The sequence below is a fragment of the Rhinopithecus roxellana genome, chromosome 20, assembly GCF_007565055.1.
Source record: "Rhinopithecus roxellana isolate Shanxi Qingling chromosome 20, ASM756505v1, whole genome shotgun sequence".
In the NCBI taxonomy this organism is placed as follows: domain Eukaryota; kingdom Metazoa; phylum Chordata; class Mammalia; order Primates; family Cercopithecidae; genus Rhinopithecus; species Rhinopithecus roxellana.
Window position 1 is genome coordinate 63,029,576 of NC_044568.1, and position 27,852 is coordinate 63,057,427.

Consider the following 27,852-nt stretch of genomic DNA (forward strand, 5'->3'; position numbering starts at 1 on the left):
ATACACTCTCTCTCTCCCCTCTTGCTTTCCTCATTTTACCGAGAGGAGTCTGGAGTTTGTCCCCATACATTCTTTTCAAGGAAATACCATTCAGCCATGGTATGTTTTTACCACAATTTATTTATCCATTCCCTTACTGATGGTCTTTTTTCTTTCGGTCCTTACCAAAAAATACAATATACATTGGTAAACATATAATCTTAAGTACTGGCACTTTGTTTTCCTTAGGGATAGGTTCCCAGGAGACTCCTAGGTTGAAGAGTATATTAATGTTAAAACAAAGTCACAATATTTTCCAAGGAGGCTGTTACAATTTACATTTCTAAAAGCAGCGTATGAAAATGTTTTCCCCTCCTCTGTGAGTAGGTAAGATAACTTAGACAAAAGCTTATTGGGCTACAGATGTTCTGGATAAATTTGTTCAGAAAGTCACTCAAATTCATATATAGTGACAGCACGTCAATGATATCCAAAAATATTTTTTAAAAGCCAGTTTTTGGTTGCCATTTATAATTTCCAATACATGATTTGTGATTGACAGGGAACGGCTGAACTTAAGAATCTGAAATCAAGGTCGGGCGCGGTGGCTCATGCCTGTAATCCCTGCACTTTGGGAGGCCAAGGCAGGCGGACCACGAGGTCAGGAGATCGAGACCATCCTGGCTAACATGGTGAAACCCTATCTCTACTTAAAAATACAAACAAATTAGCTGGGTGCAGTGGTGGGCGCCTATAGTCCCAGCTACTCAGGAGGCTGAGGCAGGAGAACGGCGTGAACCCGGGAGTTGTAGCTTGCAGTGAGCTGAGACAGGGCCACTGCACTCCAGCCTGGGTGAAAAAACGAGACTCCGTATCAAAAAAAAAAAAAAAAAAAAAAATTGAAATCAAGTCTATAAAAGCGTATCTTTGAGTTACACAAAAATTCTTAATATATGGAGAGACCACTGAAAAATCTGACTTTTATAAAAGTGGAAACATTTAAAGGAAAGGTAATAACTTTTAAGTCATATTGCAAAGGGAAATGTTTTAGGTTGGCAATAGTGCAACTCAAGGAAGTAGACATGCCTCCTTTAAACAAAATATTGTAAAAAATCATTTCTAAAGGGGGTGTTATGCACATGAAAAATTTAAAAAGCAATGAAACAGTTGACAGTTACTTAAAATAATTTTTCCTCTAAGGTCTCTGAAATGTAACATTTGTGAACTATAGAAGCATCCTACCATTTTTGCTAGACAATTCATGAAATATTAAGAGAAACAAGGAAAGACAAAAACAGGTAGTTTCTGTCTGTTACACAATATTTTGGTAATAGACATGCATTTGTATGCAAATATCCCACTGGAAAATAAGAGCATGATGAATGGGGATATTGTCTTTACATGGCAAACTCTTATTCTGTGGTGCATACTGAGTAGTACAACTCATGTCTGCCTCCTTCACGCTACAGATCAATTATTTCACATTTGCATATTTGTATAAATAGTGCTTCTAGAAAATCTTCAGCAAACCAGAAGCAGGGAAAACTTCAACACTGTCTTCTGTTTCGTAAGAGGCAGCTCAAAAACAATGTTCATACCAACTTATATATGCCAGCAAGCAGTAGGGAAAGACGTAGGTTCCATGCTACTTTAAATCTGTGACACATTTCATTTGGAATGCATACTGGATTGCAGAGATACTGAAAAACACATGTGATGTTTAGTATAGAAAATCTTGTTATGTCCTAATTATCACAGAGGACAAGAATTTCAAATTCCCAGTGATTATGCTAAATTCACATGTGCAGATCTAAAACATACCACTTGTGTTTTGTGACATATCCACATAAAACCACTAAATTCATAGGACACTGTTTTTATATCTCTTATGCTGCTGTCTAGAATACTCAATTCATTCAAGATTTTAAAAAGCTCATTGTAGTACAACTGGGTATGGCTATTTACAACTGTATATATTCTGATATGTATTCTTTAGCTGGGTATCACATGTAACTTCCAGTATAATGTTCTCATGGGATCCTATTTTTAATACATTTTTGAGTTGAGAGATTGCATCTCAGTATGAATTCCCATGTTCCCTCAAAACTGTCACGAGGCTTCTCACCCGCTTGAAGAGTTCTGGCAGGAGTTTTCCACAGTACAACCTGGCTGGAGTTTCAGGGTTTATCCCCGACATGAACTCTCTGATGGACACTGAGTCGGGACTTCCTGCTAAAGGCCTTCCCACATTCAGAACACTCATATGGTTTCTCTCCTGTGTGGATTCGCAAGTGTAATCTAAGAGTTGACCTCTGGCTGAAAGTTTTGCCGCATTCAGTACATTCGTAGGGTTTCTCTCCTGTATGAGTTCTCATGTGGATAATGAGTTGTGAGTTCTGGATGAAGGATTTTCCACATTCACTGCACTCATACCGTTTCTCCCCCGTGTGAATCTTCTGATGTATGATAAGGTTTGACTTCTTGAAGAAGGTTTTTGCACATTCATTACACTCATAGGGTCGCTCTCCTGTATGAATTCTCTGGTGTGTGGTGAGTTCAAACTTTTGGGCAAACGTCTTTCCACATTCACTGCATTCATAGGGCTTCTTCTCCATGTGTGCTCTCTGGTGTACAATGAGGTTTGACTGGTGGGTGAAAGCTTTTCCACATTCCGGACACTCAAAGGGTTTCTCCCCAGTGTGAATTCTCTGATGTTTGATGAGGTTGGCCTTATGGGAGAAGGTTTTCTTACATACATTACATTCATATGGTTTTTCTCCAGTATGTATTCTCTTATGACTAATGAGGAGTGACTTAAAGGAGAAAGCCTTGTCACAGTAAGTACAAATGAAAGGTTGAACCAAGTTTTTTATTTTCTGATGTTTAAAAATGGCTGCTTTATGGTTGAGGGCTTTTCCATTTTTATTGTATTCAGAATATTCTACTCCAGCGTGGGTTTTCTCTTGCTTCAGGTAGAGAAGTGCTTTTCCAAATTCATTACACTCATCAGTCTGCTTTCCTGCATAGCTTCTATTACTATTAAGCAAGTCTGAATTATATTTCAAAGTTTTTTCATATAAGTCATATTTATAGGGTACTTGTCTTAAAGAAACGAAGTCTGTGTTCAGATTAAGTGCTTTTCCAAAGAGATCACCTCTTTCCTCAATTGGGGTTTGGTTCTTAAGAATTAAAAATTGCCTTGCCTGCTCATCTGGGTTTCTGTGGTCTCTCTCCATCTGGTCATCAGCCTTCCACACTTCTAGGATAGAGCACAATGAAAAGAACCTTGTCAACGCCTCTGCTGTAATGTTACAGAATGCAAAGTCTTCACAAGTGTTCAATCACAAGGCTGACTCTTTAGTTTGGGACCCAGTCTCCCAATATTAAAAAATTCCCAGCGCAAATGTTTCCTTTCAAACTTTGAAAGAGAAAGATAATAGCTTGTGGTTAAAAAACAAAACCAAAATCAATACAAGTAGCAATGCCAGATGACAAAATGACCTTAAAGTGGGCAGAGAAAGTGAAATAAGACAGAAAACAGAACACATAATATGAGAAGGCTGGCAATTCCAGGGATGGAGACACTGCAGTTAGCACAGAGACCGAGAATGTAAGTACATGAGGGAATTAAGGGAAAATACCTACACAGATCTCGAGCAATAGTATTATTTGCTAAACTCAGACTACTATGGTAGAACCAGCACCAGTCTGCATGGTTCTAACTTTTCTCTTCTGTTCATCTTTACCAAAATGATTTCCAGAAAGCAGCACTTCTCATTAGGTTTGCAGTGACAGCCATACAGCAGAGCTCCAAATCTCTAAAGTGAGAATCTTGCAAATGGTAAAATCCAGAAACTCATTCTCTAAGAAAAATACAACCCTTACAACAGGATCATTCACTGCTGCTGGTTTTATTGCTTTTTTTTCCTACTGAAGTTGTTGGGAGAGTGAACATGTTTTCACTATCATATCCTACTTTTCTTCCATTCCTATTTATTTTGAGATAGGGTCTCCCTCTGGTTGCTTAGGCTGGAGTGCAGTGGCACAATCATAGCTCACTGCGCCTTGACCTCCTGGGCTCAAAGGATCCTCTCAACATGACAGGCATGAGCCACCGTGCCCAGCCTACTTTTAATGTGTTCAGAATCTTAAGGATCAAGTTACCCAGGTTCATTATTAAGAAGTCAAACAGATACTGGCAAGGCTAAGATACACTGTTGGTGGGAATTTAAATTAGTTCAGCCACTGTGGAAACAGTCTGAAGATTTCTCCAATAATTCAAAACTACCTCTTCACCCAGCAATCCCATTAAAAATCATTTGGCCAGGCACAGTGGCTCATGCCTGTAATCCCAGCACTTTGGGAGGCCAAGGCAGGAGGATCACTTGAGGTCAGGAGTTCTTTGTTTTTTGAGATGGGGTCTCTCTCTGTTGCCCAGGCTGGAGTGCAATTGGTGTGATCTCCACTCACTGCAACTTCCGCCTCCCAAGTAGCTGGGATTACAGGCACACGCCACCATGCCCGGCTTATTTTATAGTTTTAGTAGAGACGGGGTTGCATGTTGTCAGTGCTTGTATTGAACTGTCCTCAGGTGAACCTCCCCCCTCGGCCTTCCAAAATGCTAGGATTACAAGCAGGAGCCACAGTACTTGTTCTACAAAAGTAAAAATTAGCGGGGCCTGGTGGTATTTGTCTGTGGTCCCAGCTACTTGAGGCTGAGGTGGGAAGATTACTTGCGCCCAGGAGGTGGAGGCTACAGTGCGCCATGATATCACCATTGAACTCTAGCCTGGGTGACAGAATGAGACCTGTCTCAAAAAAAAAAAGATTCTACCAAAAAGACACATGCCCACTTGTAGGTTCATCACAGCACTATGCACAATAGCAAAGACATGGAATTAGTCTAGGTGCCCATTCATGGTGGACTGGAAGAGAATGGTACATGTACAAGATACAACACTACGCAGCCATAAAAAATGAAATCCTGTCCTTTTCAGCAACATGGAGGCTCGCAAATGGGAGCTTAAACACTGGGTACTCATGGACATAAAGATGGTAATAGTAGAATGGCTGGTGAGAAACGGAAGCAAGGGTTGAAAAGCTACTGGGTACCATGCTTACGACCTAGGTGTCAGATCAATCAAAGCCAAACCTCAGCATCACATAATATACCCACGTACCCTACATCTAAAAAGCTAAAATCAATTTAAAATTACCCAGCCACAACCTAGACCATCATCTTACATTATTACTGGTTATGTTACTGTGATCCTGCTGCCATTTTTTCCAGGACAACACTGTCACTCTCACACTGAAAAATCTATCTTAAGGCCACCACACCAATTCCTATGAGCTAAAATACAAATGTTACCATTTTGGCAAAGCGAGAATGCTAATGAAAGAATAAATACTTACAACTAAAAGTTTAAGACATATTAGGAAAATATCAGGGTTTAAGTGTGAAAGGCAAATAGCTAAGGTTAAACGGGAAAAAAAAAGGTAAGCAGGGGGAGACGGCCATTTGGAGGTATGATTCAGAGACTTAAGGTACAGGTCATCTCTCCTCAGCTCTATTGAAGGTTTAGGGACTCGAAAAACAGATTCCTGAAAAGTATTTCAAAGGTACTGAGCTGCTCATAATCCCCTGGATACTAATTCCACTGGCTTCTGCTTCTCTTTCTCCCTTTCTCCTGTCATATTCCCCTAAAATTCTGAATTGACAACTCTATGCTACCCAAAACTCTTCTTGTTGCTCCAACTTGAAAACTGCCTATGGCTTGACAGCAGTTTACTAACGGGACATAGCTCATAACTGCTCAGACTTCAGAAGCCTGGAAGGAAAGGAGAGATAGAGCTTTAAAGGCTGCAAGATCTCTCAGGTTTAACACCTGAAGACTTAGGCCAAAAACATTTAGTAATTCAGAAGCTCGTTTCTGTTCACTGAGACTAGGACATAAATACCTCTAGGCAAACGGTGAGCTGTACCTGAAAACCATCCTTACCCACTGAAAGTAAGTTGCTATAATTCTCCAGCATCACATCCATGTATAGGATCCTCTGAGAGGGGTCCAGTTGTTCCCATTCCTCCTGGGTAAAGTCCACAGTCACATCCGTGAATGAAACTGATCCCTAAAACGGCATATTGTTATTCATCCTATGATCGTTTGGTGATACAGAAAGGATAGATGAAAACTTTCTAAGTCATTCACCATGAAAATTTATATATTTACACCAACGATACATCTTGTTCACTGTTTTGTTCATATCTTCCAAAATACATTTTTATTGTTGAGATTTATTCAGATTCCCATTATCTCTGGCACTGTCATATTTGATAGGTGTCTCAGATTAATAAAACACTGTTGGCCAGGCACGGTGGCTCACACCTGTAATCCCAGCACTTTGGGAAGCAGGGGGCAGGGGGTGGATCACTTGAGGTCAGGAGTTCGAGATCAGCCTGGCCAACATGGTGAAATCCCGTCTCTACTAAAAGAAATTTAGCTGGGCGTGGTGGCGCATGCCTGTAGTCCCAGCTACATGGTGGGCAGAGGCAGAAGAACTGCTTAAACCCAGGAGGCAGAGACTGCAGTAAGCCAAGATCGTACCACTGTTTCTGTTCTCAAGATGTGTACTGTGAGACAAGCACATTAGATATTCAGTGTTACCAGTGTGCTAACAAAGCTCACATAGGCATTATTTCTGTGATACTGATGTTAAAAGAGTTAAAAAACTTTCACTACTTAAAGGCAGAAAATGAACTTCCAACTATAAAATATCAGGTACAAGTAAGGATCTCTGTCCCTCCATCCCCCTATTCAAGCCATAAAAACTGTACAAAAAAATTTTTAAAAATATATGGTTGAATTTAACAGGCCAGACACAGCTGAAATGATTAGTAAAAAAAATGTCAGTAAATATCTAGACTGAAATGCAAAAGGTACATTAAGGAGCCTAAAAAGATACATGGGACGAGCTAAGAAGGTCTAATATACTTGCAGTGGGAGTCCCAAGAGGAGGGGCAAAATGCAGTCGAAACAATATTTGATGAGACAATAGCTGAGAATTTTCCAACACACCTCACACCAGGCTATTATATATATTTTTTTTAAGACAGAGTCTCGCTCTGCCCCCAGGCTGGAGTGCAGTGGCGCGATCTCGGCTCACTGCAAGCTCCGCCTCCCGGGTTGATGCCATTCTCCTGCCTCAGCCTCCCGAGTAGCTGGGACTACAGGCGCCCGCCACCGCGCCCGGCTAGTTTTTTTGTATTTTTAGTAGAGACGGGGTTTCACCGTGTTAGCCAGGATGGTTTCGATCTCCTGACCTCGTGATCCACCCGTCTCGGCCTCCCAAAGTGCTGGGATTACAGGTTTGAGCCACCGCGCCCGGCCCAGGCTATAGTTTTAAAACCACCAACCCCAAGTACAATAAGTACAAAAAAAAACACAAAAAAACCCACTCAGAGTATAACAAAACTGATTTTAAAACCCCAGAGGCAGCCAAGCTCAGGCCTGTAATCCCAGCACTTTGGGAGGCCAAGGTGGGCGGGTCACAAGGTCAGGCATTCGGGACCAATGTGGCCAAGATGCTGACCCCTGTTTCTACTAAAAATATAAAAATTAGCCAGGCGTGTTGGCGGGCGCCTGTAATCCCTGCTGCACTTGAGCCTGGGTGACAGAGCAAGACTGTCTCAGAAAAAAACCCAGAGGAAAAAAAGAGGTATTGTCTTCAGAGGTACAAAACACCTGACAGCTGATTTCTCAACATAAACAACGGAAGTCAGAAGACAAATCTTCAAAGTGCTGAAAATATCTAGAATGAGTTGGTTGACAAACTTTTTCTATAAAGGGTCAAGTAACTATTTTAGATTTTTTTTTTTTTCAGGCTACAAGTAGTCTCTGCTAAAACAAACCGACTTGGCCATCATACCATAAAAAGAGGCACAGGCAGCCGGGTACGGTGGCTCACGCCTGTAATCCCTGCACTTTGGAAGGCCGAGGCGGGAGATCATGAAGTCAGGAGATCAAGGCCATCCCGGCTAACACGGTGAAACTCCGTTTCTACTAAAAATACAAAAAATTAGCCGGGCGTTGTGGCGGGTGCCTGTAGTCCCAGCTACTTGGGAGGCTGAGGCAGGAGAATGGCATGAACCCGGGTGGTAGAGCTTGCAGTGAGCCGAGATCTCGCCACTGCACTCCAGCCTGGGCGACAGAGCAAGACTCCATCTCAAAAATAAAACAGGCACAGGCAACACATCAACAAATAGGCATGGCTGTGTTCCAACAAGATTTATGGAGGCCGGGCGTAGTGGCTCATGCCTGTAACCCCAGCACTTTGGGAGGCCGAGGTGAGTGGATCACTTGAGGTCCGGAGTTCGAGACCAGCCTGACCAACATAGAGAAACCCCATCTCTACTAAAAATATAAAATTAGTCGGGCATAGTAGCTCATGCCCGTAATCCCAGCTACTCGGGAGGCTGAGGCAGAAGAATCGCTTGAACCCGGGAGGTGGAGGCCGCGGTGAGCTGAGATGGTGCCATTACACTCCATCCTGGGCAACAAGTGAAACTCCGCCTCAAAAAAAAAAAAACAAACTTGACTCATGGAAACCAAAATCTGAGTTTCATATCATTTTTGTTTCAAATCATTTTCACAGCACAAATTAAAAACCATTCTTGGCCAGGTGCAGTGGCTCATGCCTGTAATCCCAGCACTTCGGGAGGCCGAGGCAGGCAGATCACGAGGTCAGGAGTTTGAGACCATCCTGGCTAACAAGGTGAAACCTGTTACTACTAAAAATACAAAAAATTAGCCAGGAGTGGTGGTGGGCGCCTGTAGTCCCGGCTACTTGGGAGGCTGAGGCAGGAGAATGGTGTGAACCCGGGAGGCGGAGCTTGCAGTGAGCAGAGATTGTGTCACTGCACTCCAGGCTGGGTGACAGAGCAAGACTCCGTCTCAAAAAATTTAAAAACATTCTTAGCTTGTGGGTCATACAAAAACAAGGCAGCAGCCCATTTGGACAACTGGTCAGAGTTTGACACCCCCTGATGTAGAGTCTAGAATGATTAGTACACAATAGATGTCAAGTATTAGGCATTATTACTACTATTAAAAGATGTACCAAAACCAAAATTAAGCCTGGCAAGAATCAGTTGAATGTGCAAAAAAAGCAACAGCAAACCAGTAAAACATATTAAAAGTATGCAAATACGGAATGGGGAACGAAATATTAAAGTAATTTTCGCATGTCATCAACTTAGACATTGGGGCAGGAAGAAGTACCATGTTTGGAAGAAAAATTCTGATTAACTTTTGTTTAAAATAGGTAAGTACTGAAAAAGTAACGTAAACCTTTAAAGGGTGGAAATATGACAAGCAAAGAAGGAAAAGCAGATAAAATCAGTAATCAAAATAAAATGGGATAAATGTCTGCTAAAAGACTAAGACCTTCAGGGTTTAAAAACCTATATATAATTTTTACAAGAGGCAAACTTTAAAAACACCACAAACTTCAATGATGTAGCTAAAATATAAACAAAGTAACAAAGCCTAAAACAAAAGGCACTGAAAGCTGTCAAAGGAACATCAATAATTAAACAAAATTCCAAAAAATGCACATAACATGACCCAAAATTCTATATAATCCTGTTCATGCATATAAAAGTGATTTAACAAAGGGCATGGGTCCACCCACACAAAACATACTGGTTATCTCTAAGATGGAAAGATTGACTTTAATGGTCAAAATGTTAGGGTTGAGTTGAGGTGACATGAACAGTGCTGCTGCTGTGGTTCATGCCTGTAATCCCAGCACTTTGGGAGGATGAGGCAGGAGGACTGCTTGAGCCCAGGAGTTTGAGACCACCCTGGACAACATGGCGAGACCCTGTCTCCACAACAACAAAACACCTAGCTGGACGTGGTGGTGAACACCTATAGTCCCAGCTACACAGGAGGTTCAGGTAGGAGGACAGCTTGGGCCTGGGAAGTCAAGGCTGCAGTGAGCCGTGATCATGCCACTGCACTTCAGCCCTGGAGACACAGCAAGACCCTGTCTCAAAAAAAAAAAAAAAAAAAAAAAAGGCTAGGTACAGTGGACACACCTGTAATTCCAGCACTTTGGGAGGCCAAGGCAGGTGGATCACCTGAGGTCAGGAGTTTGAGACCAGCCTGGTCAATATGGTGAAACCCAGTCTCTACTAAAAATACAAAAATTAGCCAGGCATAGTGGTGGGCACCTGTAGTCTCAGCTACTCAGGAGGCTGAGGCAGGAGAATTGCTTGAACCCGGAAGGCAAAGGTTGCAGTGAGCGAGATCATGCCACTACACTACTACACTCCAGCCTGGGCAACAGAGCAAGACTCTACCTAAAAAAAAAAAAAAAAAAAAAAAAAAAAAAAAAAAAAAAAACCCAGCATGCTGGGGAGGGCAGATCCTCATATGATAGAGACAGTAAGGGACAAAATTAATGTATGAATTTTGTAATATAAAAAACATTGGCCAGGCGCAATGGCTCATGCCTGTAATCCCAACACTTTAGGAGGCCAAGGAAGGCACATCATGAGGTCAGGAGTTCAAGACCAGTCTGGCCAACATGGTGAAACCCTGTCTCTATTAAAAATACAAAAATTAGCCAGGCATGGGGCGGGTGCCTGTAATCCCAGCTACTCGGGAGGCTGAGGCAGAAGAATCGCTTGAACCCAGGAGGTGGAGGTTGCAGTGAGCCAAGATCATGCCACTGCACTCCAGCCTGGGCGACAGAGCGAGACTGTCTCAAAAAAAAAAAAAACCAAACAAACAAATTACATTTTAACACATTTAAAATGTAATACAATACAAGTAATATAAATTTTAAAACCATCCATATAAAAGAATGAAACCATATCCTTTGCAGCAACATGGATGCAGATGGAGGACATTATCCCAAGTGAATTAACATAAACAGAAATCCAAACGGTGCATATCCTCACTTATAAGTGGGAGCTAAACTCTGGGTACTCATGGACATAAAGATGGTAACAACAGATACTGGGGTCTACTGGTAGGGAAGGGAGGGGGGCAAGGCAAAAACTACTGGGTACTATCCTCACTACTCGGTGACAGGATCAATCACACCCCAAACGTCAGCATTGTGAAAAATATCTATGTAACAAATCTGCACATGTACCCCCAAATCTGAAATAAGTTGAAATTATATTTTAAAAAAACTTCAACATACACAATACATGGAAACATGTCAAAATGTTAAGCACTGACTAGATAGCAAAATAGGCGGATAATTAAGTTGACCTACACTTGGGCCGGATGCAGTGGCTCATGCCTATAATCCTAGCACTTTGGTGCCAAGGCAGGTGGATCACTTAAGGTCAGGAGTTCAAGACCAACCTGGGCAACAGGGCAAGACCCCATCTCTAAAAAAAAAATACATAAACTTAGCCAGGCCTGATGGTGCGCACCTGTAGTCCCAGCTACATAGGGGGCTGAGGTGGGAGGATTGCTTAAGCCAAGGAGTTCCAGGCTGCAGTGAGCTGAGATTACACCACCACACTCCAGCCTGGGTGACAAAGTGAGACCCTGTCTCAAAAGTTGAACCATACTGAAGTTACTTTCAACTGTTTTAATACATAAAAATATTTTGGCTGGGCGCTGTGGCTCACGCCTGTAATCCCAGCATTTTGAGAGGCCGAGGCGGGTGGATCACATGAGGTCAAGAGTTTGAGACCAGCCTGGCCAACATGGGGAAACCCCATCTCTATTAAAAATACAAAAATTAGCCGGGCGCAGTAGCGGGCGCTTGTAATCCCAACTACTTGGGAGGCTGAGGCAGGGGAATCGCTTGAACCCGGGAGGCAGAGGTTGCAGTGAGCCAAGATTGCGTCACTGCATTCCAGCCTGGGCGACAGAGTGAGACTCTGTCTCAGAAAAAAAAAAAATGTATATATATATACACATACACATAATAATTTTTTTCATAAAACTACTATGCTGGCCGGGCGCGGTGGCTCAAGCCTGTAATCCCAGCACTTTGGGAGGCCGAGACGGGCGGATCATGAGGTCAGGAGACCGAGATCATCCTGGCTAACATGGTGAAACCTCGTCTCTACTAAAAATACAAAAACTAGCCGGGCGAGGTGGCGGGCGCCTGTAGTCCCAGCTACTCAGGAGGCTGAGGCAGGAGAATGGCGTAAATCCAGGAGGCGGAGATTGCAGTGACCTGAGATCTGGCCACTGCACTCCAGCCCGGGTGACAGAGCAAGACTCCGCCTCAAAAAAAAAAAAAAAAAAAAAAAAAACTACTATGCTTTATTTGTATTTCTGTGAAATAAATCTTATAATCTACCACACAAAATGGAAGAAAAAAATTCCTAAGGAAATGTCAGAACACTGGCTGCAAAGAGAAAAGCCTGTGAGTTTCAGGAGAGAACAGGTTACAAGTAAGTAGATTGAAAGCCTTCAGACCTCTTGACTACGCCAGAAAGCAGTATTTTCAAAATTATCAGAGAGGCAAACCATAAAAACTGGACAAAATAAAATAATTACTTGCAAGCACAGGAGAGCAATCACTGTGGTGCTACAATTACCAAAAGGCATATATGAGGAGAGCCACGCATTTACAATGATGCTGAACCATGGCACAGAAAAACAAAGCCCAAGCAGAAGTGAGTGTTGTTGGCCGGGTGCAGTGGCTCATGCCTGTAATCCCAGCACTTTGAGAGGCCGAGGCAGGGAGATCACTTGCGGCCAGGAGTTCGAGATCAGACTGGCCAACATGGAGAAACCCTGTCTCTACTAAAAATACAAGAATTAGCCAGGTGTGGTAGCACGTGCCTGTAGTCCCAGCTACTCAGGAGGCTGAGGCAGGAGAATCGCTTGAATCCAGAAGATGGAGGTGGCCGTGAGCCAAGATCATGCCACTGCACCCCAGCCTGGGTGACAGAGAGAGACTGCATCTCAAAAATTAATTAAATAAATAAATAAAAATACAAACTGGTGTTTGGGTCTGTAAAGTAACTAGGATCTAGGGACAGTGCTATGGTTTGAGTATTTTTGTCCCCTCTAAAAATTCATGTTGAAACTTAATCCCCAATTAAGTATTGGGAGGTGTGGCCTTTGGGAGGTGACTGGGTCATGGAGGCTCCTCCCCTTGTGAATGGGGTCAGGTGCCCTTCTAAAGGGGCTTGATGAAAGGAGTTCATCTCCTTTTTTGCCCTTTTGCTTTCTGCCATGCAAGGACACAGCACTCCTCCCCTCTGAAGGATGCAGCATTTAAAGTGCCATCTTGGAAAAAGAGACCAGGCCTTCACTGGCACCTTGATCTTGGACTCTCAGCTTCTAGAACTGTGAGAAAATAAATTTCTTTTTTTTTTTTTTTTGAGACAAAGTCTCGCTTTGTCACCCAATCTGGAGTGCAGTGGCATGATCTCAGCTTACTGTAGCCTCCACCTTCCAGGTTCAAGTGATTCTCGTGCCTCAGTCACCCAAGTAGCTGGGGTTACAGGCAAGTGCCACCACACTTGGCTAATTTTTGTATTTGTATTTTTATTTTTATTTATTGAGACAGAGTCTCGCTCTGTCGCCCAGGCTGGAGTGCAGTGGTCGGATCTCATCTCATTGCAAGCTCCGCCTCCTGGGTTTACGCCATTCTCCTGCCTCAGCCTCCCGAGTAGCTGGGACTACAGGCGCCCGCCACCTCGCCCGGCTAGTTTTTTAAATTTTTTTAGTAGAGATGGGATTTCACCGTGTTAGCCATGATGGTCTCGATCTCCTGCCCTCGTGATCCGCCCGTCTCGGCTTCCCAAAGTGCTGGGATTACAGGCTTGAGCCACCGCGCCCGGCTATTTGTATTTTTAGTACAGATGGGGTTTTGCCATGTTGGCCAGACTGGTCTCAAACTACTGCCCTCAAATGATCCACCCACCTTGGCCTCTCAAAGTGCTGAGATTACAGGCATGAGCCACCTTGTCCAGCCGAGAAAATAAATTTCTGTTCTTTATAAATTACCTGGTCTCAAGTATTCTGCCATGGCAGCAAAAAATGGATTAAGACACAGGGTGATGGAGCTAAGAAAGCCATAGAGAAGAAGCCTTAACATTCTGCATAAAGATTCACCTCAGATCTTTGGCTAGTTCCTAATATGTGTAGGTAGAAGACAGGCCTCCAAGAGAACTAGTGGCAATGACTGGGAGACTGAGAGCTAAGTAGAGATTTCAGAGGTTGCATAGTGCTGAGGAGCTAGGACAGTCTGAATCCAGCAAGATAGAGATACTGGCAAACAGTTGAGATGCCAGGAAAGCCATGCCCTAGAAGGATGGACCATACCCTAGGAGAAAGGAGTATGACCAAACCGACAGACCCACACCTACAAATCTGAAAACATGCCCCAACGGGATCAGAATCATCTGCCAATAATTTAGCTATCTGGCAGACAAAACCTAACATTTTTTAGAAGAAGCTATGTATCATTCAACATATCCAGCGTACAAACAAAACTGCTAGCATGTGAAAAAGCAAAGCCAGGGCCAGGTGTAGTGGTTCATGACTGTCATCCCAGCACTTTGGGAGGCTGAGACAGGTGGACTGCTTGAGCCCAGAAGTTTGAGACCAGCTTGGGCAACATACTAAAACCCCATCTAAAAAAAGTACAAAAATTAGCTGGGCGTAGTGGCACATGTCTGTGGACCCAGCTCCTCAAGAGGCTGGGGTGGGAGGGTTGCTTGAGCTCAGGAGGTCATGGCTACAGTGAACTGTGAGCGTGTCACTGTACTCCAGCCTGATGGTAACCAAGACCCTGTTAAAAAATAAAAAGAAAAAAAGAAAGAAAAAGAAAGCAAGCAAACAAAAACAATGAGGCCAGGCATGTGGTGCATACCTGAAATCCCAGCAGGTTGGAGGGCTAAGGTGGGTAGATTGCTTGAGCCCAGGAGTTCGAGACCTGCCTGGACAACACAGAAAAATTCCATGTCTACAAAAAATACAAAAATTAGCTGGGCATGATGGCATGTGCCTGTAGTTCCAGCTATTAAGGAGGCCGAGGTGGGAGGATCACTTGAGCCCGGGAGGCAGAGGTTGCAGTGAATGGAAATCAAGACACTGCACTCCAGCCTGGGCAAGCCCCTAGAGCAAGACCCTGTCTCAAAAAAAAAAAAAAAAAAAAAAAAGACAAGACAAAAACAAGAGATAAACAACTCAAAAGAGGCAGATGTAGAGAGTACCTACATATTAGTATTTTAGTTAACCCATAAACACTTCAGACGACCTGTAAAGTACTATGCAAAATATTATAGAGGTGGTCAGTAAAGATTATAAGCTGTAATCTCTACAGCAACCACTTAAGATAAAAGGGAAAATAGGAACACACAGGACAACTAAAAATAAATAGCAAAATGACAGACTTAAACTCACCTAGGCCTGTAAAAAAAATAAATCACAAATAAAATAATAAATCAATTAAAAGACAGAAATAGACCAGGCATGGTGGCTCACACCTATAATTCCACCACTTTGGGAGGCAAGATCTCAACACTACAAAAAAATTAAAAAATAAAAATTAACTGGCACAGGCCTGTAGTCCCAGCTACTCAGGAGGCTGACGTGGGGGAAATGCTTGAGCTCAGGAGGTTGAGGCTTCAATGAGCCAAGATTACACCACTTCACTCCAGCGCTGCAGCTGGGTGAGAAAGAGAGATCCTTTCTCAAAAAAAAAAAAAAAAAAAAAAAAATAGACAGAAATAGGCTGCATCAAGGAAGTTGAGGCTGCTGTGAGCTGTGTTCATGCCACTAAATTCCAGCCTGGGCAACAGAGGAAGACCCTGTCTCAAAAAAAGGAAAAAGAAACAGGGTGGATCAAAACCATGACCAAACTACATGCTATTTAGGGGAAATATACTATAAATATATGAACATAAATAGGTTGAAGCAAAAATAAAATATATACCATAGCACTAATCATTAAAAAAGTAGGTATGGGCCAGGCAAAGTGGTTCACATTTGTAATCCCAGCACTTTGGGAGGCTGAGGTAGGCAGATCCCGTGAGCCTAGGGGTTTGAGACCAGCTTGGGCAACCTGGCAAGATCCCATTTCTACCAAAAAGAAAAATACAAAAATTCCCTGGGCATAGTGGTACGCGCCTGTAGTTCCAACTACTGGGAGGATCACTTGAGCCCAGGAGTTTAGGACTGCAGTGAGTCAACATTAAGCCACTTCACTCTAGCCTGGGTAACAGAGCCAGATCTGGTCCTAAAAAAAAAAAAAAAAAGACGTAGGTATGGCTTTATTTATATCAGAAAAGGAGTATTATCAGGGTTAAAGAGGGGCATTCCAAAATGATAAAAGGATAAATCCATCAGGAAGACAGAATCATATGTGTGCACACATCCATAACCATATATGCAACGACTAACATAGCTTCAAATTATATCAAGCAAAAACGGACAGAACTAAAGAGATGAATGGGCAAATCCACATTCATACCTACCTATCAATCAAATACCAGAACAGAATAAGGGCCAGGTGCAGTGGCTCTCACCTGTAATCCCAGCATTTTGGGATGCTGAGGAGGGCATATCACTTGAGGACAGGAGTTCAAGACCAGCTTGGCCAACAGGGCGAAATCCCATCTCTACCAAAAATACAAAAATTAACCAGGTGTGGTGGCACACACCTGTAATCCCAGCTACTCAGGAGGCTGAGGCAGGGGAGAATCGCTTAAACCCGGTGGCAGAGGTTGCAGTGAGCCGAGATCGTGCCACTGCACTCCAGCCTGGAAGACAGAGTGAGACTGTCTCAAAAAAAAAAAAAAAAAAAAAAAGACATTTTTGGAAATTCATCCTAAAAACTGTGCCTCTCACAAACCCTTTCTCAAGAAGCTACTGAAGCATGTACTTCAATAAAACAACAGTAATCCAAAAAAGAGAGGCGGCAGACAAAAGATCACCACGAGAGAGCAGAAGGAAATCCCTAGGAGGAGTGGGAAGGAGACGGCGGAATGGGAGATGGCGGAAGAGCGCTGATTCTCTACTATCACCACATTGCTTGTAGTATAGATTGGAACACAGTGATTTGAAAGCTGGCATTTTGAGGGTTGTCATCAACAAGATACCTGCAGCCACTGTACCAACTTCTTATTAACCTGAGAGCAGAATGCCTGGGTAAGCCTGGCCCAGATTCTTATCTGTACTTGGTTTGGCTTATCGTGAACATGTTCTGATGACATCTGTCTTTCCCCTCCACACCAGACTGCCTTGGATCAGATGAGAACACTCATTTCATGTCACAGAAGCATTCTGCTTTAACCTACTCCTGCGAGGTGGCTATTCACCAGTGAACCAAGATGCAGAAAATGCACAGCATCCCACTCCCTCTAATTATGTTCCCACCAAAACTTCAATACCTAGTCTACACTCTGACCCAGTCACATGGCCCAACTGTGTTGAGCCCTCTGCTTCTCATGATATTGCCAATGACTTCCCCAAACAGGACTTCTGTAAACTCTCAGGAAAGTCAAAATAAAAATATACCTGGTATACCAGTATACCAGGCTATACCTGGAAATTCAACTCAGCTTATCTTCTCCTGGGAGCCTTTGTCCAACAGTAGCAAAATTTCTTTCTTTCTTTCTTTTTTTTTTTTTCTCTGAGACAGAGTCTCACTCTGCTGCCCAGGCTGGAGTGTAGTAGCATGATCTCAGCTCACTGCAACCTCTGCATCCTGGGTTCAACTGATTCTCCTGCTTTAGCCTCCGGAGTAGCTGGGATCACATGCACATGCTACCACGTCCAGCTAATTTTTTTTTGTATTTTTAGTGAAGACAGGGTTTCACCATGTTGGCCAGGCTGGTCTCGATCTCCTGACCTCAAGTGATCCACCAATCTTGGCCTCCCAAAGTGCTAGGATTACAGGCATGAGCCACCATGCCTGGCTCCAACAGTAGCCAAATTTGTAGACACAGCTGCTTTGCACTGCTAAATTTGCTTGGTGTTGCCACATTGCTCCCAGTAAAGCTGTATCATTCTATACTACCTCCAGCAATACATGAGCACTTTCATTTCTTCTTAGCTAACACTAGCTGGTGTAATTTAAAAATAAATGATAATCTAAGTCTTGGCAAAGGGCCCACGGGTGCATCTTTTAGATCGCACATGTCTGAAAGGAAAAAAAAACCTCCACCAATCAGACAAAAGATTATGCAAACAAACAAAGGCAATATTAATTCCAGTTATAGTTTATTAACTAAATTTTATATTAAGACTATATATAAAGGCCGGGCGCGGTGGCTCAAGCCTGTAATCCCAGCACTTTGGGAGGCCGAGACGGGCGGATCACGAGGTCAGGAGATCAAGACCATCCTGGCTAACATGGTGAAACCCCATCTCTACTAAAAATACAAAAAAAAACTAGCCGGGCGACCTGGCGGGCGCCTGTAGTCCCAGCTACTCGGGAGGCTGAGGCAGGAGAATGGCGTGAACCCGGGAGGCGGAGCTTGCAGTGAGCTGAGATCCGGCCACAGCACTCCAGCCTGGGCGACAGAGCAAGACTCCGTCTCAAAAAAAAAAAAAAAAAAAAAAAAGACTATATATAAGTGATTAATTCCAGTTATAGGTTATTAGATTAAGAATATATCTAAGTGTAGGCCGGGCGCGGTGGCTCAAGCCTGTAATCCCAGCACTTTGGGAGGCCGAGACGGGCGGATCACAAGGTCAGGAGATCGAGACCATCCTGGCTAACCCGGTGAAACCCCGTCTCTACTAAAAAATATAAAAACCTAGCCGGGCGAGGTGGCGGGCGCCTGTAGTCCCAGCTACTCGGGAGGCTGAGGCAGGAGAATGGCGTGAACCCGGGAGGCGGAGCTTGCAGTGAGCTGAGATCCGGCCACAGCACTCCAGCCTGGGTGTCAGAGCGAGACTCCGTCTCAAAAAAAAAACAAAAAAACAAAACAAAACAAAAAAAAAAAAAAAAAAAAAAAAAAAAAAAGAATATATCTAAGTGGCGTTAGCCAGGCGCGGTAGCTCAAGCCTGTAATCCCAGCACTTTGGGAGGCCGAGACGGGCGGATCACAAGGTCAGGAGATTGAGACCATCCTGGCTAACACGGTGAAACCCCATCTCTACTAAAAATAACAAAAAACTAGCCAGGCGAGGTGGCGGGCGCCTGTAGTCTCAGCTACTTGGGAGGCTGAGGCAGGAGAATGGCGTAAACCTGGGAGGCGGAGCTTGCAGTGAGCTGAGATCTGGCCACTGCACCCCAGCCTGGGTGACAAAGCAAGACTCTGTCTCAAAAAAAAAAAAAAGAATATATCTAAGTGGCAAAGTCTCTACGGAAAGCAAGGGAACTATTTAGAAAAATATCAAGATAGTGGCTACCTACTAGGTGGATTCAATCAGAAAATTTCTCGTAAGAACAGATGATGTTCTATTTCTTAACTTGGGTGCATACATAGGCACCCATTTTATTATTATTCTTTAATGGATATATATTTGTTATACATGTTGTTATAACACATAAAAAGTGTTATGTTTTAATACACTATTCTGTGTATGTGTTACACAACTGAAGATTAGGGAAAAAAAAGAATGAGTAAACTCTCTTTTTTTTTTTGAGACAGAGTCTGGCTCTGTCACCCAGGCTGGCGCGCAGTGGCTGGATCTCAGCTCACTGCAAGCTCCGCCTCCCAGGTTCACGCCATTCTCCTGCCTCAGCCTCCCGAGTAGCTGGGACTACAGGCGCCCGCCACCTTGCCTGGCTAGTTTTTTGTATTTATTAGTAGAGACGGGGTTTCACCATGTTAGCCAGGATGGTCTCGATCTCCTGACCTCGTGATCCACCCGTCTCGGCCTCCCAAAGTGCTGGGATTACAGGCTTGAGCCACCGCGCCTGGCCAAGAATGAGTAAACTCTCTATGCTCTGACATGGAAATACTTCAAAGATATGTTACTGAGTGATTTAAAAAACACAGAATTGGGCTAGGCACGGTGGCTCACACCTGTAATGCCAGCACTTTGGGAGACTGAGGTGGACATGGATTGCTTGAGCTCAGGAGTTCTAGACAAGCCTGAGCTACAGGGCGAAACTCCATCTCTACAAAAAAATACAAAAAATTAGCTGAGCATGGCGGCATGTACCTGTAGTTCCAGCTACTTGCAGGGGTTTAGGTGGGAGGACTGCTTGAGTCCAGGAAGTCGAGGCTGCAATGAGCCGTGTTCACACCACTGCACTCCTGCTTAGGTGACAGAGTGAGACCCTGTCTCAAAAACAAAACAAAATCAAATCACATAATTAAGAGATTGAAACACAAACCATAACCAGGCACAGTGGCTCACGCTTGTAATCCCAGCATTTTGGGAGGCCAAGGCGGGTGGATCACTTGAGCCCAGGAGTTCGAAACCAGCCTGACCAACATGGTAAAACCCCATCTCTCCTAAAAATACAAAAATTAGCCAGGCATGGTGGTGCGCACCTGTAATCCCAGCTACTGCTGAAGCAGGATAATCACTTGAACCCGAGAAAGTGGAGGTTGCACTGAGCCAAGATCGCGCCACTACACTCCAGCCTGTGTGACAGAGCAAGACTCCATCTCAAAAAAAAAAAAAAAAAAAAAAATTAAATTAAATAAATACATAAATAAATAAAATGGCTAAAATCCAGAACATTGACAACACAAAATGCTGGTGAGGATGTGGAGCCACAGAAACTCTCATTCATTGCTGTTGGGAATGGAAAACGGTACAGCCACATGGGAGTTTCAGAGTTTCTTACAAAATTAATTATATTCTTAGTATATGATCCAGGGGCCTTAGTATTTATCCAAATGAGTTGAAAACATGCCCCCCAAAAACCTGCACACAGATGTTTACAACAGCTTTATTTATAATTGCCAAAACCTGGAAGCCAGTAAGTTTATCTGTTCCTTCAATATGTGAATGGATAAATAAACCATGGTACATCACAACAAGACATATTCGGTACTAAGAAGACATGAACTATCAAGCCAAGAAGAGACTTGGGAGGAACCTTCTCTTTTTTTTTTTCTTTTGAGACAGAGTTTCACTCTGTCACCCAGGCTGGAGTACAGTGGCACAATCTTGGCTCACTGCGAGCTCCGCCTCCTGGGTTCACCCATTCTCCTGCCTCAGCCTCCCGCGCAGCTGGGACTGCAGGCGCCCGCCACCACTCCTGGCTAATGTTTTGTAGTTTTTTTAGTGGAGATGGGGTTTCATGGTGTTAGCCAGGATGGTCTCGATCTTGGAGGAACCTTAAACGCATATTTCTAAGTGAAGGAAACCAATCTGAGAAGGCTACCTACTGCATGAATCCAACTACATGACATTCTGGAAAAGACACAACTAGGGAGGTGAGACAGTACAAAGATCAGCGGGTGTGAGGGACTTAGGGAGACAGAGGGAGGGGTGCATAGGCGGAGCACAGGGGATTTTCAGGGCAGTGAACCTATTCTGTATGATGCCATAGTGATGGATACGCCTCATTATATATTGGTCAAAATACACAGAATGCACACAAAGAGTGATCCCTACTGTAAACTACAGTCTTTAACATATCAATATTGGCTCATCAACTGTAACAATATACACATTAACACATATATTAATAATAAAGGGGCCGGGCGAGGTGGCTCAAGCCTGTAATCCCAGCACTTTGGGAGGCCGAGACGGGCGGATCACGAGGTCAGGAGATCGAGACCATCCTGGCTAACATGGTGAAACCCCGTCTCTACTAAAAAAAAATAGAAAAACTAGCCGGGCGAAGTGGCGGGCGCCTGTAGTCCCAGCTACTCGGGAGGCTGAGGCAGGAGAATGGCGTAAACCCGGAAGCGGAGCTTGCAGTGAGCTGAGATCCGGCCACTGCACTCCAGCCCCGGCGACAGAGTGAGACTCTGCCTCAAAAAAAAAAAAAAAAATAATAATAATAATAATAATAAAGGAAACAGGGTAGGGTTGGGAATGAGGGGGTGTATGAGAACACACTGCACTCCCCATTCAATTTTTCTGTAAACCCAAAAATGCTTTAAAAAAAATGAAATCTATTAAAACAGAACGCATAGAAAAAGTATGATTAATATGCTATCTTATGTTTGTGCTTTTATTTGTACTTGTGTAAATATGTACAAATAAGCTCTGGAAAGTTACACAAGAAAGTAATAACAGTGGCACCTGCTTGGGGTGGGGGGATTTAAATACAAACCCACATATTTACTGCATTCTCTGGCATTAGGCTAATCTGACTGGAAAAACCAAATACATACAGTAATCTTCTGCACTTGCACTGAGGAATGTTATATGAAACCACCACAGATAAAGTGATAACCCTTTCAAAGTTCGCTGTTTCTGGGGGTGCTGTCCAAAACACCATCTACATGAAGGTCCATAAAATGCATTCAGACCTAATGTACAGAACCAAAGAACTGGTATTCGTAACCAATGCAAGACATTTAATTAACTCAATTTGCTTTTTGGCTGCTGGTATTGATCAGTTATTCTTACTATGTTTCCCTTGTGTCTTATTCATACTTTTCTATTTCATTTTCTGGATCCTTATAAACTTCCTTAAATGCACTGAAAAGCAAAATGGGGAATAAACAACTCACCTGGGATTTGTTCATTTTCTGCAGTTTTTGGGAGAGGCAGAGAACTATGAAGGTGAAACTGGAATAGAGGAAAAAGGAAGGCATTGTTATTAAAGGTCTGACCTGCCTTACAACTCCTACAATGACTTGTTTAGAAATCCCTAGAGACCACCTGGGAAAAAACCACCTCCTGGGATAGTCCCTTTGCCTCTTCAGAAGGGGCAGAAAAGATCATACTAACAACACCTATCTTCAATCTAACATTATCAGACACCCATAAAGGCAAGACTAAGATAATCCACTATCAAAAGAGGCAAAACGATCAGCAGAACCCTCAACTGCTGAAATTATCAGACAGGGAATTTAACACAACCATGATTCATATACTCAAGGCTTTACTAGAAAAGGTGGACAACATGAATAAACAAATAGGGAATTTCAACAGAGATGGAAACTTCAAGAAAAAATCAAATGGAAATGCTGAGAAAGAAAAGTACAGTAACAGAGATGATCTTTCAGCAGGCTCGTTAGTAGACAAAGTAGCTAAGAAAAGTTTCAGTAAACTTGAAGGTAAGTCAAAGGAAATTACCCAAACTGAAATACAAAGAGAAATGGAAGAAAAAATAAAAGGATAGAGCATCCGAGGGCTGTGAGACAATATCAAATGGTCTAATAAACATGTAATTGAAATTCCAAAAGGAGAAAAGAAGTATTTGAAGATATAATGGACAAGAATTTTCCAAAAATAATAATATCAAACCACAGGTCCAAGAAATTCAGACAATTTATCCAAACAGGGAAAATACCAAAACCTAAACTCAAACAAAAACACATGGACACATCGTATCCAAACAACTGAAAACCAAAGTTAAAATCTTCAAAGTAGCCAGAGGAAAAAAGACGTATTACATATAGAAAAATCAAGATAATGAATCATAGCCACCTTCCTATCAGAAACTAAGCCAGAAAACAAAGTAGTGACATCCTTAAAGTGCTTTAACAACAACAAAAAAGCAACTAAAGCAAAAAACTATTATCTTAGAATTCTATACTCAGCAAAAAATCTTTCAAAAATGATAATGAAGTCAAAAATCTTCTTCAAACAACAAAAACATAGCAAGCAAATTCATTATCAGTAGACCTGTACTAGAAGAAATGTTTAATGAAGTTATTTAAATAGAAGAAATATGACATCAAAAACCTGAATCTACACAAATAAATGAAAATCTCTTGAGAATGGTTAAAATAAGGATAAAGATAATAGATACTTTTTCTTGCTTTTAATCACTGTGAAAGATTATCTAAAGCAAGAATAGTAGCAAAGTTTTGTGGGTTTACAGCATATGTCAATATGCTGTAAAATGTGTGACAATGATAACACAAAAGTTGGCAGGATGACATTGGGAGTATAATGCTGCAAGTATACTGACATAAAACAGTATGATATCTTTAAAGTTCCACTAAACTTGAGAGCAGCAACCAAAAACTTTTCTAAATTTTTACAAATACATAGTAAGACAACACTGAAGATAAAATGTAATTATAAAAAAGACCCACTTAAGCCAAAAGTAGACAGAAAAAAAGGAAAACAGAAACAAAGACCAAATGAGAAAAATAGAAAAACACCAGCAAGATGGTAGATTTTAATACAACTATATCAATAATTGGTATAAACACACCAATTAAATAACAGAGGTCAAATTATATAAAAAAAAGTAAGACCAAACCATATGCTATCTATAAGCAGTTTGTTTTAAATATAAAGACATAGCTACATTCAAAGTAAAAGGATGATCAGTTGTAGAAGTCAGGAAATTAAAAAAAAAAAAAAAAAGAGATTAAAGAATGAAAAAAGAGGGTCAGGCATGGTAGCTCATGCCTGCAGTCCCAGCACTTTTAGGAGGCAAAGGTGAGTGGACTGCTTGAGCCCAGGGGTTTGAGACCAGCCTGGACAACATGGCAGAACCTCGTCTCTACAAAAAAATACAGAAAATTAGCCGAGTGTGGTGGCTCATACCTTGAGTCCTAGCTACTCGGGAGGGTGAGGCAAAAGGATCAGGGCGCACACCTGGAGTCCTAGCTACTCGGGAGGCTGAGACAAAAGGTTTGAGGTTGCAGAGTTGTGACTGAACTACTGCACTCCAGTTTGGGCAACAGAGACAGGCCCTGTCTCAATCAATCAATCAATCAATCAAGGAAGAGTCTACCATCAACAGCCCAATATTTATTCAAATACACATGAAACAGTTACCCGGAGAGATCATCACACCCTCGACCTTAAAACAAACAACAGGCCGGGCGCGGTGGCTCAAGCCTGTAATCCCAGCACTTTGGGAGGCCGAGACGGGCGGATCACTAGGTCAGGAGATCGAGACCATCCTGGCTAACACAGTGAAACCCCGTCTCTACTAAAAAATACAAAAAAAAAAAAAAAAAAACTACCCGGGCGAGGTGGCAGGCGCCTGTAGTCCCAGCTACTCGGGAGGCTGAGGCAGGAGAATGGCGTAAACCCAGGAGGCGGAGCTTGCAGTGAGCTGAGATCCGGCCACTGCACTCCAGCCTGGGCGACACAGGGAGACTCCGTCTCAAAAAAAAAAAAAAAAAAAACAACAGGCCTGGTGCAGTGGCTTGCGCCTGTAAAGCACTTTGCGAGGCCAAAGCCAGCAGATCACTGGAGACCAGGAGTATGAGACTAGCCTGGCCAACATGGCAAAACCCTGTCTCTACTAAAAACAAAATGAGACAAAAATACAAAAACAAATCACAACAAATTTAAAATAACTGAAATTTATAATACAGTATTCTGACCAAATCAGAATTAAACTAAAAATCAATGATATAAAAAGAACTGGAAAATCTCCAAAGACTTGAAAATTAAGCAATACAATCTAAATAACTAAAGGGTAAAAAATGAAGTCACAAGGGAAGTCAAAAAAATTAGAATTGGGCCGGGCGCGGTGGCTCAAGCCTGTAATCCCAGCACTTTGGGAGGCCGAGACGGGCGGATCACGAGGTCAGGAGATCGAGACCATCCTGGCTAACACGGTGAAACCTCGTCTCTACTAAAAATACAAAAACTAGCCGGGCGAGGTGGCGGCGCCTGTAGTCCCAGCTACTCGGGAGGCTGAGGCAGGAGAATGGCGGGAACCCTGGGGGCGGAGCTTGCAGTGAGACTCCGCCTCAAAAAAAAAAAAAAAAAAAAGAAAGAAAATTAGAATTGAACGGTAATGAAAATACAATATAAAGCCTGGGCGCAGTGGTTCATGCCTGTAATCCCAGCACTTTGGGAAGCCAAGGCAGGAGAATCACTTGAAGTCAAGAGTTCGAGACCAGCCTGGCCAACATGGTGAAACTCCGTCTCTACTAAGAATACAAAAATCAGCCAGGTGTGGTGGCGGGTACCTGTAATCCCAGCCAGGAGGACTGCTTGAACCTGGGAGGCAGAGGTTTCAGTGAGCTGAGTGCGTGCCACTGCACTCCATCCTGGGTGACCGAGCGAGACTCTGTCTCAAAAACAATAAATAAATAAAAATACAAGATATAAAAATTTGAGTGATGTAGCTAAAGCAGTATTTAGAGGAACAGTTACATCAATAAATTGTTTCTGGCCAGGCGCGGTGGCTCACGCCTGTAATCCCAGCTACTTGGGAGGCTGAGGCAGAGAACTGCTTGAACCCGGGAGGCGGAGCTTGTAGTGAGCCGAGATCGCGCCACTGCCCTCCAACCTGGGCAACAGAGCAAGACTCCGTCTCAAAAAAAAAAGAAAAGAAAAGAAAAGAAAAAACTAAGAAGAAAGAAACGGTACAATTACAAAAAAAAAAATACAGCCAGGCGCGGTGGCTCAAGCCTGTAATCCCAGCACTTTGGGAGGCCGAGACGGGTGGATCACGAGGTCAGGAGATCGAGACCATCCTGGCTAACACTGTGAAACCCCGTCTCTACTAAAAAATACAAAAAAACTAGCCGGGCGAGGTGGCGGGCACCTGTAGTCCCAGCTACGCCGGAGGCTGAGGCAGGAGAATAGCGTGAACCCGGGAGGCGGAGCTTGCAGTGAGCTGAGATCCCGCCACTGCACTCCAGCCTGGGCGACAGAGCAAGACTCCGTCTCAAAAAAAAAAAAAAAAAATACAGTATTACAATCACATGGGACCACCATTTTACATGAGGTCCCTCGTTGACAGAAACATTGTTATGCAGAGCATGACTGTACCAGAATCATGGGAAAACTTTCGTATTTCAAAGTGGTGAAGACTTTCGGTGCCCCAAACGGAAAGAACAGTAAATTCCACCCGAGAGAAATTCAAAACGTGTACATGGCAAAATCTATCAGCGAGTAAAATCAAAAGATAAAAGAAAAAATATCTGCTGCTCACACAAAGTAGCACTGGGTTGTGAGACCTTAGGGAAATCACTTTCCCCTTCTGAGCCTCCCGTGTTCCCAGGATAGCGACGGAGATGATAACGCTGGAAGTCACGGAGTGGATGCAAGTATCAGTGGGACACCTCACTGAAGACCCTCTGACAAAGGGATCACGGTTCTCCTTCACCAACGGCACCTGCCCAGGCTCCAGTCCTTCCTCCACACTCGAGGCTCCGGGCATTGGAGCGTGGCCAGGTGTGTCAGGCCACGCCCCCACCACGCCCCGACGGGGCCTCGCCCCGCGCGCGAGCGCGCCCGCCGGGGCTTCCGGACTCGCTCCCGCGCGGCCCAAGCCCCTCGCCGCCCGTCTGAGGCGGATCTCCTGACAAAGAGAAGAAGGCGAAGCCTCGCAGCCGCCCTTCCCTCAGCCGTCCCCGCCCCCGAACGTTCGGCGAGGCCTGCCCCGCCGACCCCGCTCGGAGGAGGGCGCCAGGCAACCCCGGACGCCGCCTTGAGGGTAACCGTCGCCTATGAGTCGCCGAAGTTTGGGCTCCCACCCTGCGCGGGCACGAGCCCATCCCTCATCTCCTTCCCCTCGGCCCTAGGCCGCGCGGAGCTACCTGGAAGCCCCTCTCGTACCTGGAGGGGCGCAGCCTCCACTCGTGGCCCAGTGCCACAGCGGGTCACGGCGCGGGGCGGCGAAGACACGCGGAGACGGGGGCTCTGTCACCCACTCGCGGCTGGTGGTGGGGGAAGGGCGGCCACCGGCGCGCTCGCAGCACTGCACATGCGCAGATATCGGGGCGCGCGCCGTTCCCAGGGTCCTCGGAGGGGTGGGCCATCCACGTTCGGGACTACATTTCCCACAAGTCTCCGGGGCCGTGGCTTTAGGGACTCTCAGGAAGTCTGATGAGCCTACCAAAAAATCTCTTGGCCTCCA

At 43.8% G+C, this 27,852-nt stretch overlaps 1 protein-coding gene across 7 annotated transcripts; it reads right to left on the reverse strand.

Moving 5' to 3' along the window:
• Positions 1-811: 811 nt before the first annotated feature.
• ZFP1 (ZFP1 zinc finger protein) lies at positions 812-27,703 on the reverse strand. 7 transcript variants are annotated; one of them, XM_010382970.2, is made up of 4 exons: positions 27,552-27,703; positions 22,574-22,631; positions 5,982-6,108; positions 812-3,238 (listed from the first exon to the last, which is right to left on the reverse strand). In XM_010382970.2, the coding sequence occupies exons 2-4, from the start codon at positions 22,586-22,588 to the stop codon at positions 2,157-2,159; spliced, it is 1,224 nt and encodes a 407-aa protein (XP_010381272.2). In that variant the 5' UTR covers positions 22,589-22,631; positions 27,552-27,703; the 3' UTR covers positions 812-2,156. The 7 variants fall into 7 exon arrangements, with proteins under 7 accessions (XP_010381272.2, XP_030780395.1, XP_030780396.1 ...); XM_030924535.1 differs by having other exon boundaries at positions 27,533-27,625; XM_030924536.1 differs by lacking the exon at positions 27,552-27,703 and adding an exon at positions 26,926-26,979.
• Between the last annotated feature and the right edge of the window lie 149 nt (positions 27,704-27,852).